This window comes from Parambassis ranga, chromosome 2, assembly GCF_900634625.1.
Source record: "Parambassis ranga chromosome 2, fParRan2.1, whole genome shotgun sequence".
Taxonomy (NCBI): domain Eukaryota; kingdom Metazoa; phylum Chordata; class Actinopteri; family Ambassidae; genus Parambassis; species Parambassis ranga.
Genome location: NC_041023.1, coordinates 743,354 through 760,853, shown reverse-complemented (window position 1 = coordinate 760,853; position 17,500 = coordinate 743,354). Strand labels below are relative to the sequence as shown.

General features: G+C 50.0%; 3 protein-coding genes across 5 annotated transcripts in view; 2 read left to right on the top strand and 1 right to left on the bottom strand.

Annotated features, from left to right (window-relative positions):
* The window catches only part of abi3bpb (ABI family, member 3 (NESH) binding protein b), a 13,445-nt gene extending 13,380 nt beyond the window's left edge, over positions 1–65 (top strand). For all 3 annotated transcript variants that reach the window (XM_028399720.1, XM_028399719.1, XM_028399717.1), the window contains one exon: positions 1–65. This exon is cut by the window's left edge and continues 1,181 nt beyond it. The gene's annotated coding sequence lies outside the window, so the exon portion shown is untranslated.
* A 4,860-nt stretch (positions 66–4,925) lies between these two features.
* On the bottom strand, positions 4,926–10,384 carry LOC114431973 (adhesion G-protein coupled receptor G7-like). Its single transcript, XM_028399683.1, has 16 exons — positions 10,297–10,384; positions 8,616–10,178; positions 8,223–8,327; positions 8,038–8,147; positions 7,830–7,970; positions 7,664–7,752; positions 7,444–7,592; positions 7,160–7,273; positions 6,911–7,086; positions 6,542–6,694; positions 6,361–6,473; positions 5,935–6,290; positions 5,784–5,865; positions 5,568–5,720; positions 5,279–5,435; positions 4,926–5,196 (listed from the first exon to the last, which is right to left on the bottom strand). The coding sequence occupies exons 1-16, from the start codon at positions 10,328–10,330 to the stop codon at positions 5,002–5,004; spliced, it is 3,690 nt and encodes a 1,229-aa protein (XP_028255484.1). The 5' UTR covers positions 10,331–10,384; the 3' UTR covers positions 4,926–5,001.
* Positions 10,385–11,007: 623 nt separating this feature from the next.
* Positions 11,008–13,920, top strand: LOC114431654 (uncharacterized). The gene is made up of 3 exons (XM_028399229.1): positions 11,008–11,443; positions 11,513–11,605; positions 13,700–13,920. The coding sequence occupies exons 1-3, from the start codon at positions 11,077–11,079 to the stop codon at positions 13,918–13,920; spliced, it is 681 nt and encodes a 226-aa protein (XP_028255030.1). The 5' UTR covers positions 11,008–11,076.
* Positions 13,921–17,500: the final 3,580 nt, after the last annotated feature.

The window sequence follows — 17,500 nt, the reverse complement described above, 5'->3', positions numbered from 1 at the left end:
CATGGCTCCGTGTGGAGGGGTCATGGAGTTTAGCTGTGTTCATGCATAGAGGCCGTCATTATAGAGCGGGGGCCTAAAACACAACATAAGAATGTATTCATGTTTGTTTCTGATTTTACACAATAAAGACGTTTGATAACTTTTTTTAACATGTCTCCACTGCCTCGTATTTCATACATGCTAACGATGTAGCTCATAAACCCGGGCATTAAACCTTTTTAACCTACAGTTCCCATAATGCTTTGCAGCGGGGTAAACAGGAAGTAGATCGCTGCCAGGTAAGAACGGGCGCGATTTTAGGTCAAATTCAGTCACTTGTTGAGTAAATGATGACGCAGGACGATTATAAACTGCTTTTATAAAGTAAAACCGAAGAAAGACGGAAGTTGCTCCCTTCAAAGGTCCGCGGGTCCGCCGAGAGTCAGAGGGAACTATTTTAAACACGCGCGTTCTCACCGCTGACGTCACTTCCTGTCTGCAGGTCCCGCGGGTGCGGAGGAGCTCCCTGATGAAGGTGAGGCTCTGATCCTCTTTGTTTGAGTGTTTTTCTGGTTATTGATGATGTATTGATTGATTGATTGAAATGCTGGGCAGCATGATGAACCTTCCCAGCATGCATTGCGCTGGATCAGCTCTGAGTGAGTGGTCAGCTGTGATAGAAGCTTTGGGGCTGAGGCCTGCAGGCTCCACGCCGGCCGGTCCTGGATGACATCACTTTTCCAGGCCTGAAACCACAGAGTGAAGCTTTATGCTCCGTCGCCTCGGCAACGGCTGAACTGTTTGAGCTGAGGGGAAAATTGATCCAGGACCAGAGCGGACTGTTGCATAAGACTGAGCACGCTCAGTGGAGCCAGAACCAGGAAGCTGGATGGACACACACACACACAATTTTATTGTTGCAGCATCTTTTTGTTGTGTTTTTGTTGTGTGTGTGTGTACAGTCCAGTCTGTCCCTGTGCAGCTTCACAGCCTCAGTGACGTGAACTTTGTGAAACCAGTTAAAGACAGGAAATGATGTCGTCTGTGTGTGTGGAGGAGCTGCAGACTCTGAAGGCTGAGCATTATGTAGCAGAGATGCTTAGTGTGACATCATAGCGGCCTGATGGCGGGCAGCGCCGTGGTAAAACAGGAAGTAGTTTCTGTTTATTGATACTTGTGTCTCTGTCCCTCAGCCCCGGAGCTTTAGGGACGGTTCCTGCCTGCACGCCGCCCGCAGGCCTTCCTGCACGCCGCCCGCAGGCCTTCCTGCACGCCGCCCGCAGGCCTTCCTGCACGCCGCCCGCAGGCCTTCCTGCACGCCGCCCGCAGGCCTCGGTGAGTCTCCCTCCAGAAGTGGTAGGTCTGGGGGTTTGGCTCTTCATTGTTGTTCGCAGCTCTGTGTTTGGACGTCTCTCAGGACATCTGTCCTTGACGTTCTGTCCTCAAACACGGTCGAACACGGTCAGGGTCTGTCCAGCATCTGGTCCTCAGAGCTCCGGCTGTTCCAGGTGTGTGTTGGGTTGGACCGGCTCCGTCATGTGTCAGATTATTTACGTCTGCCGGGGCGGTGGAACATGTTCGGGCTCCTTGTGATGTGTGCTCAGAATGTTTCCGTCTTCAGTCCACGTCTCTGCGGAGTCTCTGATGGATGACTTATGAGCCAGAGGAACGGCATCCTGGTCTGGGATTCCCCTCACTTGGCTGGCCGGGAGGACGCGATGAGGGAAACCCTGGACGGCTCCGAGGCGATGAGCTGCTGGATTGATGGCGGCCGGTGACGACGTCCTTCTGCTGATGAGTTTCACAGAGACGTCCAAGGGTCTGTTCAGACGATCCCGAGGCTAACGGTAGCATGCTAAATGTAGCACTTAGCTTGTGTTTTAGGAGTGTGTACGGGGTCAAAGGTCAGACTGTTGTTTCACAGGAGTCGTTAGACGTTTGTCCTTGAGCTGCAGAGCTGGTATCCATCACAGCACGTTACATAAGGCAGCTGCCGGGTGCAGCCTCGCCCCGTCCCGCCTGCTCCGTCTCTTCCTCTGACATTCCTCCAGCAGCGTCTCGGCCTTGAGACGACCTTGGTGCATTAGAAACACCTGCTGAGTGCCGAGCGCTCAGAGGAACCGCCACTCAGAGAGCAGCGGCCATTTTAACAGGCGCGGAGCGTGTTTGGGTTGAGCTGGACCCTGTGGCGCCCCCCGCTGGTCGGCCCGTTCGTTCTGTGTGTCTCTGCTCTCATGGAGATTTTCCTGAGATTTAAACAAAAGCTCAACCTGAACCAACGGGCTCGTCCAAAAGACGCCACTGGGGCCAGGACGCTGATGACTCCACCAGACAGGAGGCGGAGCCAGCAGCAGAGACAGGAAGCTGAGCGAGCTGAAACATCTGCAGCTGGAGTGTGTGTGCGTGAGTCCGTGTGTGTGTGTCTGTGTGTGTGTGAGACGACATGAGGGCCGTAAACATCTCGGCTTGAGGTCTGTGCGCACGCTGCGCTGCTGCTCGGCACACGGCGTCTTTACGGCGTCTTTACGGCGTCTTTACGGCGTCTTTACGGCTCTCAGATTGAGTTCAGAGAGCTCTGTTAAAACATAATGGCTTCCTGAGGGCCCCGCAGGCTGCAGGGCCTCACGTGAGCAGGCTGCACCGGCAGGCTGCAGGCTGCAGGCCGCCGCCGCCGCCGCATGGTCCTCATTAAGTTATATAACATCCTGGAGCAACGCCATGGCGACCTGTGTGACAGGACGCTGAGGACGCCTGTCATCAGACCCGCTGTCTGAGGACCAATCAGCTGCTTGCTTATGTTCAAGGGACGCTTTATTGGTTTGAATGGATGTCCCTCGCTGCCTGCGGGGGGCGCCGTAGATCGATCAGTTTGATGGGATCTGTGTGGTGTAAAAGCTGCAGCTCCTTCAGTGTCCACAGGGGGCGCTCTCTGTCAGTCCTGTGTGTGTTGCTGTCCCACATGTTTCCACTCTTATTACAGACAAAATGAAATCACAGCAGCCGGAAACCATGAACACACACATCATTAATCTCTGTGAGTCCAAAGACCCGCTCTGAATCTGTCACATGACTCCTCCTGGTTCAGGTGAGCAGGGTGCATGATGGGAAAAAAGCTGCTTCTTTAAAACAGTTTAATGAGAACATGTTCTGTGAAAACAACATGTTCTCATGTAAAACTCATTCAGGACCAAAGAGAACATTTATCACTGCACACAGACAGACGCACACACACACACAGACACACACACACACACACACACACAGACACACACACACACACACACACACAGACACACACACACAGACACACACACACACACACACACACACAGACACACACACACACACACACACAGACACACACACACAGACACACACACACACACACACACACACACAGACACACACAGACACACACACACACAGACACACACACACAGACACACACACACACACACACACACACACAGACATAGACACACACACAGACACACACACAGGCACACACACACACACACACACACACAGACACAGGCACACACACAGACACACACAGACACACACACAGACACACACACAGACACACACAGGCACACACACAGACACACAGACACAGACACACACAGACACACACACACAGACACACACACACACAGACACACACACACACAGAGACACACACAGATACACACAGAGACACACACAGTCACACACACACACACACTCACACACAGACACACACACACAGATACACACAGAGACGCACACAGTCACACACACACACACACTCACACACAGACACACACACACACACACACAGATACACACACAGGCACACACACACACACACACTCACACAGAGACACACACACACACAGACACACTCACACACTCACACACACACACTCACACAAACACACACACACACTCACAGGAAAACCCCCTGAACAGGACTCATGAAGTCACCAAACCGCACATCTGCTTCCAGTCAGAGGAGGTCTGATCAGATTGTTTCTGCAGAGGAGGCTTAATGTGCTCCAGGCCGCTCCACCCGCCCGCCTGCACCCCCCCACAGAGGAGACAAACCGGCCCGCAGCTCAGGGTTCACCTCAGGATGGATTATGCGCCCCCTGCAGGACACTGCTGTCAGTGTGCGCGCTCTCAGGGGTGTGTGACCTTTGACCCCCTCTTCTGACAGACAGAAACACTGCGGCTCTTCTTCCTCTCCATCAGTGCAAGCAGGAAGTCATCCAGGCTTTGCACACTGAGGTGGTGAAAGCGGCGGCACGTGGCCCCGTGTGAGGCCACGTGGGACCAAAAACACTCCTTACCTCCATGAAGACGTCTGCTGAGTGTCAGAGCCGCCACTGCCTTCACCGGAGGCTCGGAGAAAGCAGCACCGCCCGACACAGTCAGGATCTTCAGGCTCCCCTGGGTTTATGTTCCTCTTTAGAACCGTCAGGTCACATGACCTGTTCCTTGCTGTTGATTGGCTGCAGCTGTGTTTCTGAGGCTCCACAACAAACACACGCTGATAGCCAAACGCTGACTCGGCGGGAGCTCCTCAGACTGATGAGTCATGGTGGACTCGGGTCAGGGGAGCCCCGCCCGCTCAGCAGCAGCTGGATGCTGGTTGCCGTGGTAACGCTTTCTGTGGCAGCCTCACAGCTTTCAGAGACGTCTGCTCGTCTCAGTGACTGACAGCTGGTCCGTCCAATCAGCTGCTGTCCTCTTGGTGTGTGGGCTGAAGGCGCCCCCTTGTGGCTCACTGAATGCACACATTGATCAGACAGGCTCCAAATTCATCATCAGCACGATTATTATTAGTTATTTTTAATATTCAGATTTCTGATCAATAAATCACCACAGGATAGAAAACATAAAAAATCTGAAGATACAAACATTGAAGCTGCTCAGAAACCTTCACCCTGAGGTTAAACGTGGTTCTTCATGTGACTGTCGCCCCCTGGAGGCAGGATGTGGGCACTGCGTCTAGTCCCAGCATTAGTTCACAGAGGCCTCCTACAGCGGCCTGCCTCTCTCGTCCTGCAGATCTCTGTACGTCTCGGACCGGCTCAGGCTCCTGGACCGCTTCCACAGGTCGTAGGTGGAGGTCCGGAGCGGGATGCTGACAGACTCCAGGTACTGCAGGGGGAACCCCACGGCGGCTCTGAAGCTCGGTGTTCTGGCCGTGAAGAGGATGAAGATCTGGAACCCCTGAAAACCCGGAGCCGGTGCAGGTTTATTGATCCGTCTAACCTGACCGAACAGGATGTTAAGAGTGCACCTGCTGCTGTACCTGTGTGGTCGTGAAGACGCAGAACAAGATGCTGAGGACCAGGTGGGCAGGGCCGGAGCTGATGAGGACCAGATAACCCAGAGTCCAGGACAGACTGAGCATCACTGCCACAGAGAAGCTGACGAGGAACCTGCGAGCCCCCGACAGCGGCTTGGTGCTGCAGGTAACCCCCCCCCCCCCCACCCAGAAGAGATCATTGTCTTTATGGATTATATGATTATATTTTGTATTAGGAGGTTTAAATGGATTTGATGATGGTCAAAGTATTGATAGACATGTGTCGTGTTACCTGCTCCGGTTGATCCTGCACGTGGTCAGTGAGGTGAGGATCAGCATGCTGAAGTTGTAGATGAGGATCAGGCCCACCGGAACCAAGAAGGCCCAGAACATGGGCTTCCTGAAGCTGAAGCGTTGGTCCCGATCCAGCGCGGCCAGCCAGCAGCTGCAGGAGACACCCTGTTAGACCCTGTGCACCCTCAGAGGAAACTCTCACACAGTTACCCACAATTCCTCCTGTCTGTATCCCAGAGGGTCCTCCACCCTGTAGGTGGCTGCCAGCGTGACGGCCGTGATGACCACAGGGACTCCTGCCAGGAAGAAAGCAGCTGTTCACATCCATTCAGTCATCCAGTGTTCAGACCTGGTTCAGTTTTTACCCCAGCCCACAGCCACGCTCAGCGGCGTCCACCACGGGGGCAGATGGCGGCGCATCGCCTGCACCAGCAACACCAGCTGGGTGCCGTACACGGCGTTCCAGGCGAAGGTGGACAGCAGGAAGAAGTGCAGCAGCGCCGTCACCGCCGTGCATGGGCCGCGGTCCGGCTCCACGTGGCGGTCAGAGTCCGGGATGCTGTTGGAGGAATTGAGGAGTGGCTCGCTGGCGCTCTGCTGGCTGGAGTTGTGCACACCGGAGAGGAAGGTGATGATGAAGGCCAGCAGGCTGACGCAGATGCTGAGCAGAGTCAGCGTGGGTCCCAGGCTGGTCCGGCGCTCTACAGACGTCCGCTGAAAGCTGCAAACATCTCATGTCACAAAACATGTCGCCAATTGTTTCTTTAAAATCATGTGACCGTGGAACGGACTGTGTCTTAAGGTGGTGGATGATGGTGGTCACCAAACCCAGGATGGAGACGCACAGCCCCACGATGGAGATGATGTCCAGCGCCGCGGCGTACTCGAACGTCTCTCTGAAGGACTGGAACACAAACACGCTCATGTCACCTGGTGCTGCGTTTGAGGCGTCCGGGCGCCGCTCATACTCACCCAGAGCGCCGCGAAGTTGGTGGTGTGGTTGCAGAAACACCTCAGGAGGCCGTCTGAGGCGTTTCCTTTGGAGCAGCCGGCGGTGCTCCAGTCCTGCAGGCTGTAGTCCCAGAAGACGCAGGAGAAGTCGTACAGAGACGTCCTGTCGATCAGCTGAGGAGGAGGAGGAGGAGGAGGAGGAGGAGGAGGAGGAGGAGGAGGAGGAGGAGGAGGAGGAGGAGGAGGAGGTCACTGCTGCAGTTACTGTAAACACAACCTGTCACTCGTGAACTCATCAGATGAAGGTCATCAACACAAACATGTCTGCCTTTATGAACGGACTCAGACTCAGCCCCTGGTCCTGGTCCAGCTTCTGGTTTGTTCTCTCACCTTTGGTCTGAACAGCAGCTCCACGTCGCTCGCCTGACCCTCGATGGAAGCCGACAAGACCCTGACGGGGGCGTGTCGCCTCCTGTGGACCTTCGAGCGGAAGAATCGGTCGTTCTGGTAGAGGACGAAGCCCAGAGAGATGTTGGAGCGGTCCTGACCCGCGCTGATGCTTCGCTCTGACACCAGAAATTCACAGTTTAAAGAAAAGTGTCCTGAAACTCATCAGAGCTTCACCTGCAGCAGACTGACCGGAGGGGAAGCGCAAGAAGACCAGCGCGTCAGCCAAGAAGCCGCTTTCCACCGTAACCTGAGACGTGTTGGGGTTCAGCTGAATCCTGCTAGCCACAAAACTGCCTGTCGTCCCTGTGAAGGGTTAAAACGGGGTTAAAAACCTGGTCTGGCTGGTGTTTGTCATCATCAGGAGGGAAGGTGTGTGTATGTGATGTGTGCTGCCATGAGACCGGCAGGACGCTGGAACATGATAAACCTATAAACAGCTGCAGAGCAGGAAGTGACCTGGAGGAACCACAAACCTGTGAGGGACGTGAACTGGACTCCCTGGCTGCCTCCAGCCTGCACCTGTGCCGACAGCACCACCAGGTTGGGTTGGACCACGTGGGGGAGCGACGTGTTGAGGCTGCGGCTCAGGTTGACAGAGAGCTGGTCCAGAGTCTGCGTCAGGCTGACATGACAACAGCAGGCCTGGGTTAGCTCGGGCTCGCCCTCTGCTCCCCACAGGTTAAACTTCCTCACCTCTGAGTTGCGCTTAGCTCCTCGGTGCTGTCCGGCATGCTGGCGTTCAGCAGCTGGCTGACTGTTGCTACGGCTGCGACCAAGACACTCTGCAGACATCAGACGTGGCGGCGGCAGTCAGTGTTGTCATAGCGACCAGAACTACTAACCTTGCTTTGGTCCGTACCTCCGTGGCGTTGGGATCCTGCAGCAGGGTGTTAGCGATCTGGGCAGCGACGGTGACGTTTTCGGCTGTCAGGCGTTCGGGTTGGGACGTCAGGATCTGGGTGCTGGTCGCCAGCATCTCCAAGTCTGCCACGCTGGTGAGCTAAAGGAGGGGGGACATGTTCTTCACTCCTGAATCTGCTGAGGTGAAACTGATCAGCAGCACTCACGTTCTGCTGGATGTCGCTGAGCGTCTGGTCACACTGGAGGACCCCAGGACGGTCAAAGCTCGGGGAGCCGTTATTGGACAAACACCTGGTAGAGGCCTGCGGCTTACCAGCTGGGTTCAGGACACACAGACATCAGCACATTATGGCCTACCTGATGGATGGAGAGTAGCAGTAATGGAGCTCACCGCCCGGCGTTCCTACACCACAGGTCATCACGGAGTACGCGAACCAGCCGACGGGGGTCTGTGGGAATCTGTATCCGTCCACCTCCTGTTCTCTGCAGAAGTTTTCTGAGAAGGATCAGCAAGAGATGAGCTGAAGGTTCAGGCAGGTCAGACAGAGCTCAGTCTGTCCTGGACTGCATACATGAACCAAGAACTGTGCCTGAACAAGACTGAACTGAACACCAGCTGTGGGAGGCCTGAGCTAGTCTGCTACCTGCCTAACTGCTGGAGGAAAACTGCGGACAATGATCATTTAATGGGATGACATCACAAACGCCTACAATGTGCCAGTTCACGTGTGTTAAGGGTTAATAATTTGCTAGTGAGTTACAAACAAACGGTGGCCGCTCTTACCGTCTGAACATGTCAGCCCACTCCAGTCATCAGGACAGATGCAGACACCGCTCACAGCTGTCCCACCATTAGCACACACCAGGGGGCCGCTGGTCGTTGTAGACTGAGCAGTACTGGAAGTACCAGAACCAGTTGTAGTAGGAGAGAGTGTTGCAGTACTGTTTGGAATTACAGTAGTATTAGGAAGTACTGTCATATTTGAAGGTGCAGTAGTACTTGGAAGTGAAGTATCATTGTTCAGAGGTTTGGTAGTAATTAGAAGAGAAGTACTCTCAGGGTCAGTAGTACTCTCAGGTGCAGAAGTATTTTGAATTTCTGTAGTACTCTCAGGTTCAGGAGTACTCTCAGGAGTAGTAGTATTTGGAATTTCTGTAGTACCAGGAAGTGTGGTGTTGATGGGAGGTTCAGTAGTAGTTTCGGGTTCAGTAGTATTTTGAATTTCTGTAGTACTCTCGGGTACAGTAGTACTCTCAGGTTCAGGAGTACTCCCAGGAGTAGTAGTAGTTGGAATTTCTGTAGTACCAGGAAGTGTGGTGTTGTTTGGAGGTTTAGTAGTATTTTGAATTTCTGTAGTACTCTCAGGTTCAGGAGTACTCTCAGGAGTAGTAGTATTTGGAATTTCTGTAGTACCAGGAAGTGTGGTGTTGTTTGGAGGTTCAGTAGTACTCTTGGGTTCAGTAGTATTTTGAATTTCTGTAGTACTCTCAGGTTCAGTAGTATTTTGAATTTCTGTAGTACTTTCAGGTTCAGGAGTACTCCCAGGAGTAGTAGTAGTTTGAATTTCTGTAGTACCAGGAAGTGTTGTGGTGTTGTTTGGAGTTTCAGGAGTACTCTCAGGTTCAGGAGTACTCTCGGGTTCAGTAGTATTTTGAATTTCTGTAGTATTCTCAGGTTCTGTAGTACTCTCAGGTTCAGGAGTACTTTCAGGAGTAGTAGTATTTGGAATTTCTGTAGTACCAGGAAGTGTGGTGTTGTTTGGAGGTTCAGTAGTACTCTCGGGTTCAGTAGTATTTTGATTTTCTGTAGTACTCTCAGGTTCAGTAGTACTCTCAGGTTCAGTAGTATTTTGAATTTCTGTAGTACTCTCAGGTTCAGTAGTATTTTGAATTTCTGTAGTACTTTCAGGTTCAGGAGTACTCCCAGGAGTAGTAGTAGTTTGAATTTCTGTAGTACCAGGAAGTGTTGTGGTGTTGTTTGGAGTTTCAGGCGTACTCTCAGGTTCAGTAGTACTCTCTGGTTCAGTAGTATTTTGAATTTCTGTAGTACTTTCAGGTTCAGTAATACTCACAGGTGCAGGAGTACTCTCAGGTTCAGTAGTACTCACAGGTGCAGGAGTACTCACAGGTGCAGTACTATCTCTACTGACTGTAGTATCTGGAGCTGTGGTACTGTTGTGTGGAGCTTCAGTAGTAGCAGTAGTACTCGCAGGTGCAGTGGTAGTTGGAAGTACAGTAGTATAGTTGGGGTCATAGCTTCGGTCAGTAGGAGCAGCAGTACTGTCAGCAGGTGTAGTATTAACAGTGCTAGCTGTAGCTGCTGCTGTGGAGGAGGCTAAAGGAACAGCTGTGAGGAAAACAATCAGCACCACAGTAATTAGTCATTGACAATGCTAATAAGCTAATGATTAGCTAATGATAAGCTATGATTAGGTGCTAACAGTAGTAAAAGAAAGTCCTCTTACCCAGAGCAACAAACAGCCAGAAACAGGTGTCCATGTTGGTCAGTGTGGCTCCACCGTCATGGTCTGATGTTATGTGTGTGTGTGTGTGTGTGTGTGTGAGTGTCTCAAAGGTCGTCATTAAACAGGATATGTTTTTATTTTAGCTGTCAATCATTCATCATCTATGAAGGACTTTGAGCTGCACTGTGGAGCAAACAAAGGTGTTTTATTAAGAAGATGTCATCGATCAGCAAACAGGAAGTGAGTGTGTGAGGTCAGAGGGCCGCTGCCACAGTCAACGCGGTTAAAACAACCAAAGCATGTGCTGAAGATGACAGAGGTGTGTTTCCTTTCTGAAGAATGATGCTAAAGATGCATGCACCTTAATGCTGTGATGCTTGAGAGCCCAGAGGCATTGTGGGAAATGTAGTCTGTGTGTGTTGAATCTGCTGCAGCAGTTTGATGTCTGCTGTCTAAAGCTTTTATTCTGAAATAACAGCTGAACCTGCACTTTCACTCAGTTGTTCATGCAGTCGCATCTTCCTGCCACAAGATGGCGCCACACTGTAATCTATGAGACTTGGATAAAGGCTTTTTAATCACAGATTTGGGGTTTTATGTGTTGAACATGTCTGAACTTTGGCAGCGTGCTGCTCTCACCCTCGCTGGTGCTGAGTGGACTCACTTCCTGTTCCTGTGAGCGCGCTCTGTGGTTGTGGGTTGTGGTTTTTTCTCGATCAGCGTCTGAAACAGGAAGTGTGTCTCTGCTCTCTGTCAGAGCTGCTCTGCTCTCACACCATCATGGATCTCCTCTGGATGATCCTGCTGCTGGTTCTGATCCGGGCCGACGCTCAGAGGGTGACGGAGGTCAGAGGGGAGGAGGGAGGAAGCCTCACCCTCACCTGCTCCATCACACCAACTATCACAGATATATACTGGTTCATGGAGGTCTACAGAGGGTTCAGAGCAGGCATCGGCAGAACTCTTGGTCCACACTCGTCTTCTTATTACTCTCCTGACTCTGAGTCCAAATATTTGATGGAGTCAAACAGACTTGTGGTTAAAGACCTGACAGCAGAGGACAGCAGGCTGTACTCCTGTGGGAGGAGGAACCAGAGTGGACTTCACTTTGTGGACTCCTTCAACCTGACTTTAGGCAAGACCTCAGGTAAGACCTCAGCTGATCACTTTGAGTGTCTGCTGCTCTCTGTTCACCTGCTGACCTCCATGTTTACAGGAGGCTCCGCCCACTCGCAGCATCCCTCCTGCATGACGCCGCAGGACCTCACCTACGTCTCATCCTCCATCATGGCCGCCCTGGCTGCCATTGGTGAGTGTGTCATTGGTCCACACTGAGGTCTGCTGGGACACTGACTGTGTGTGTGTGTGTGTGTGTGTGTGTGCAGGTTTATAAAGACTGCTAGTCCTGACAGGTCTGTCTGTGATAGTATCAGATCAGGAGACATGTCCCAGGTCTTCATGTGGGGACAGGAAGTGGCACAAACAGAATCAGAATCAGAATCATGTTTATTGCCATGTAAGTGAAGGGGGTTCACATTACTAGGAATTTGCCTTAGTGATTGGTGCATACAAAGAACATATAATAATTAACATGCAATAAGATAAAAACTAAGATAAAATTAAGTAAATAAACTAAAGTAAGGCTAAATTTACATGACAGACATGGCGTAACAGACATACAATGAACAGAACATAGAATACTGTGCAGATGAAATGGTAAACATAGACCCTTATATGATCGAATGGAACAGTGTAATAATGTAATAATGTAACAGGTACCACATGGGTCGGTGAGGTGGTACTCGTGTGCAAGATGGAGTAAACAGTGCAAATAGTCGTCATTGTGCAGTGACTATACTAAAGTGACCTTCTGAAGACAGTGCAGAGCAGTGCATTAATTACAGTTCAACAGTCCAACAGCAGAGGGGAAGAAGCTGTTCTTGTGGCGTGAGGTTCTGGTCCGAATGGACCGTAACCTCCTGCCTGAGGGGAGTGGCTCAAAGAGTCCGTGTCCAGGGTGAGAAGGGTCAGCTGTGATCCGACCTGCACGCCTCAGAGTCCTGGAGACGTACAGGTCCTCGATAGATGGCAGGCTGCAGCCGATCACCTTCTCAGCAGAGCGCACAACACGCTGCAGTCTGTGCCTGTCCCTGGCAGTGGCCCCAGCGTACCACACTGTGATGGAGGAGGTGAGGATGGACTCAATGATGGCCGTGTAGAACTGAACCATCATCCTGGCTGGCACCTTGAGTTTCCTCAGCTGCCGCAGGAAGTACATCCTCTGCTGGGCCTTTTTGATGAGGGAGCTGATGGTGAGCTCCCACTTGAGGTCCTGGGTGATGGTGGTACCCAGGAAGCGGAAAGAGTCCACTGTGGAGATGGGGGTGTCTGTCAGGGTGAGGGGGGGTGATGGAGCTGGCACTTTCCGAAAGTCTACTGTCATCTCCACTGTCTTCTGGGCATTCAGCTCCAGGTTGTTGTCAGCACACCAGGACACCAGACGGTCCACCTCCATCCTGTAGGCAGACTCATCCCCGTCTGAGATGAGTCCAATGAGTCTTATCATGTACGTTGTGTAAACACCTTGTTGTGTGTGGGCTCGTCTGAACATGTGACAGCAGCTCCAAACATGGACCATATGAGAAGATGTGATGGTGTGTGATGATGAGAGGGGCTGAGCAGACCTGATCCTGATCGGGTGATCGGGTCAAATGACGAGTCCTCAGAGGTGGACTGCACACTGTAAGAAGGTCACAGTACTGAATGTGTTGTTGTGTGTGTGCAGGGTGTGGCTGCTGCTGCTGTGCAGTCTGAACTCAGGTCAGTCCAACACAAACACACACTGAAGGACACACACACACCTGACTCTGACAGCAGGAAGTGAGCGGTCAGGACTCGGCTGTGGTCACATGATGTTCAGACTTTGGACTCTGACAGATTTGCATGATGCCGATCTAAGAGTGAGCGGCTGTACAGAGTCTTTGTTCTCTGCTTCAGTCTGATCTAACAGTGAACACATGCAGACGAGTGACGACAGAGCTGCTGCTGCTCCGACTGCTCTGACTGCTCCGACTGGTCTGACTGCTCTGGGTGCTCTGGTATAAATAATGACAGCTGACTGACAGTCTGAACGTGACCACTGGATTCACACACACACATCACTTTTAATTAAACACTTCACCACAGCAGGACGCTGTCAGAGCAGCTTGGACTTTCCCATGGACCCTGAATGCATCACATGTTCAGTCTGAATCAAACCAAATTTCTACAGCTGCTTCTTAACTGTTATTCTGCACACAGAGCTGCAGGTGTTACCATAGCAACATAAACATTGACCTCATCACAGAGCTTTTCTGTCATGGTGGACACTTCTGATGGTCTCTGACTTCCTGTTGTCTCTCAGTGGTCTGCCAGCTCCATGTTGAAGGACATGTCATCATTAATGGCGAGGAACAAAAACAGTCTCAGGACCAGAGGTTCAGAGGTCGTGTGTCCAGTTTCCCCAAAGAGTACCAGAATGGGAACTTCTCCATCATCTTGAGGAACCTCAGCATGGAGGACAGTGGACCATACGAGTGTCACATCTCCAGTGACTTCGGGTTTGAAGGAGGAAGGTTAATGTGAGTGCAAGAATTGTAGCCTCTCACTTTTCACAATCATATTTGCGCCGAGCATTGTAGTGAGTTTCAGTTTCACGGGATAGGTATCTGGCCTTAGTTCCTCATTTACTTCTTTGTCAATAAAAATGCTGTCACTTTGAGTGTCTAACAGTGCATACACAAGCTGTTCTTTGGATGGGTTTTTAACTGTGGACACCCACACAGGGACGATCATGGAAGTGCTGCATGATGGACCCCTTTGAACGACGTTAAGTGCTGTGACTGCCGTGGGTTCATTTTCAGTGTTTGGGGCTGAGTTCACAATGCAGGCCCTTCTCTACCTGTCTGTGTTCTGAAGTTCTCATCATGTAGACAGGTAGGATGCCTTCTCTTACATAGATCACATATGTGGCGGTGGCGACATTCCTTGGCGTTGTGACCTGGCTTCATGCACCATATGTAAACGGGCCTTGGCTTGCTATCGAATGATCTTGACTTATCACTGTTTATGGCTGTTTGAGTGCTAAAGACATTTGCCTTGCTTCCCTTTATTTCTCTCATGCTTCTTTTTTCATGTGATGAGTTAGATGAGTAGAGAGCGTTCGGTGAAGTGATTGGGTTGCATGCTATCTCTGCTTCCATTGACACAAAGTTAGTGAAGTCCTTAAAGGAGGGAAATTCTTGACCTTCCATAAGGGTTACTGTGACTTGACGATTCCAAGGGGAAGCTAGCCAATCAGGCACTTTCTGAATCAGTTTTTGGTTTTCTTCGCAGTCACTTAATATCTTTAAACTCTTCACATGAGGCATGGCTTGCAGACAGGCGTTTAGGAAATCCGAGAATGTCCTTAACCCTTCACCATCCTTGCTCTGTGTTTTTGGCCATTTCGACAGTCTGTCCCTGAAAGCTCTTTGGATCACAAAAGGCTGACCGTAGCGTTGGTCAAGCTTATTCCATGCGTCTCTATATGCTTCATCGTCAGTACGATAAAAGGTCACGACATTTGTGAGCAGGGCCAGTGACATGTTTCTTTAGGTAATGAAGCTTATCAGCTGAGGAAATGCCCTTTCTGTCAACAAGTGACATGAATGAAGCCTTCCATTCGATGGACAGAATTGGGTCTCTGCTAAACACTGTGGGCATTGGGACTGGAAGCCTATTGATGGCTATGCTGTCTTGGATCGCCTGGGCTAGCTGAGACACATCGGAAGGAGGTGCTCCTGTAGCAATGCGAGAGCTCTGGAGGTTTACAGGAGGGCTGTGGTTTTGCTGTAAGAGCTGTCTATCAGTTTCCTGTTTGAGTTCTCTGTTATAGGTTGCCAGCCTGGCACGAGCAGCCTCCATGTCTCTTTCTGCTTGTAAACGCTCTAATTCAGACCTTTGGATGTCCAATTCACTTTTATACTGTTCTTCCATCTTTCTTATTTTTTCCTTTTGCTTTGTTTCTTCTTGCATTATTTTGTATTGAGCCTCCTTTGCTGCGAGCTCTGCAGCTGCTTCAGCCCTTTTTACCGCTATGCTAGATGCCTCGGAGCACTGGCTTGCACTTGACCGAGAAGCAGCACCATATATGGAGTGAGCATAATCATGGGCTTGTAACTGTCGCAGACGGATCTTTGTACACTCTGCATCAAATTCACCATCTACTGCTGAGAGGCGTTCAAATACTACTTTCATAATGTCTGTACTCACAGCCTCACATGCATCCATTTTGCGCCTCAGTTCAGTGGACGGCGTTGCTCGCTCTCTCATTTCATAGTAAGCTTCATTATGTCATTCATTCTCTGCCATTTCAGCCACTTCACTCTCTGACATGTCTTTCTTTAAGTTTTCTTTGGATGCTCTGATTTGAGTTTTCCATGGTTCATAGAGACTAAGCAGCCTTTTCTCTCTTAGTCAGTCCTTCTTGCTGTAGGCACACCACACCGTCCTGTGCGGCGAGGTAAGGTTAGCTCATCAGCGTCATTTATTTGCAGTTGGAACTCACTTCGCTGATTTTCTTTGCATTCCGTTGTCTCCTTTCATTTCTGCTTTGACTGTCTGCTTCTTTTAAGCCATCCATTTTATCCGTGGTTGTATTCCTTTTGCCTCTTGTGACATCACACTGGTTGCCGTCTCTCGCTGCTTCGTGCCGTCATTTTTAAAATGGATTCCTTGAGCAGTGAGATGTAGCAGGTGAAGGTGAAGCTCTTACTGTATCCCACGGAAACATGGTCTCACACTTGAACTGATGATCTCAGGGTTTAATGAAAATCCCAAAACCAACGTAAGAGCTGGTGACAAACACAAAAGAACAATATATAATACGTTAGCTACTTCCCTCACAGTCTTACTGCACATACACAGCTTAGCCACAGCTCATATTTAGCGAATGCTAACTTAACTAAACAATCAGTATGAAAGTTAATAAAGTTCAAATTTAACTTAAGACACAGACAACACCAACAAATACGAACCTTGTGCCTCTTCGGAGGGTTGCTAATACATGAACCATTCCATTATACATGGGGTTATTTACACCCTTATTCATCCAGGTCATTCATATATTTCATTTCCATCATTTGTCATTTTCAATTGTCATCTTTTATAAAACAGTTGATTAAAGGGTTAATGTTCATTTACTGGTATAGTTTTGAAGTAAATGAAGTTATTCTGTATTTAATCTGCTGTTGAAGTGTATTTTGAGTCCAAAGCTTTCACTCTGAAATAAAACGATGAACAGTGAGGTAAAACAGGAAGTATTCCAGGCAGCTTTAAAACCTACATTTTCACAATAAAGGTTTAATTTCAGCACGTGTCAGCAGAGATGATGCACACATGAAGAACAGTACATGTTCTATATTTACTCCAGGATGTAAACAGGAAGTCTGGAATTAGACCTTTACAGCATTTAAACTCTGCATTCATTAGTTCTGCTCTGTACAACGTAATCGACAAGACGTCCTGACACCCACAGGGGGCGCTGTTGGGCCAGGACTGTGTGTTTGAGGTGGATGTTAACATGTTGCTGATGTAACTCTGTTATTGTAAATAATAAGTCACAGTCAGGATAATATTTATTTATTGATGTGTCTGACTCCATCCAAAGAAGGAAACATGGAGCTCTTAGTTTATCCTGTCAAAACTCATTAAAGGATCGACGCTCTGGTGTTTCTGTCAGATTGGACAGTTTGTGTCACACGTGTCTGATTGGTTACTATGATGCTTTGCTATAGGGATCATTTGTCACAAATAACTGCTCCGCAGACAGAAAACCAAGCTAACCTACATGAGGCATGGATCTCAGGTGATGAAGGACACCTGGTGCTTCCAGCTGAAGTGAAATAAACATTTCTTTAAACGGTGGATTTGGTTTCAGTTTTTATTGGCGTGTTAAACTATAGAGCTTTTAATTTGAAAAGATGAAGTGAACAGGACACAGCCTGCTGTCACCTGTTGATAAATAATAAACAGAGCTGGGGACCTGGAGTCACATGACTGGAGGTGGGGTACTTTGTCTCCGGGAGAAGAAAGAGAGCAGCATGTGTGGGAGAGAGAAAGCATCCCATGCTCTCCTCCCCCGGCCCGACAAACTTCCCCCTCTCCCCCTGGTCATTCATCTTTT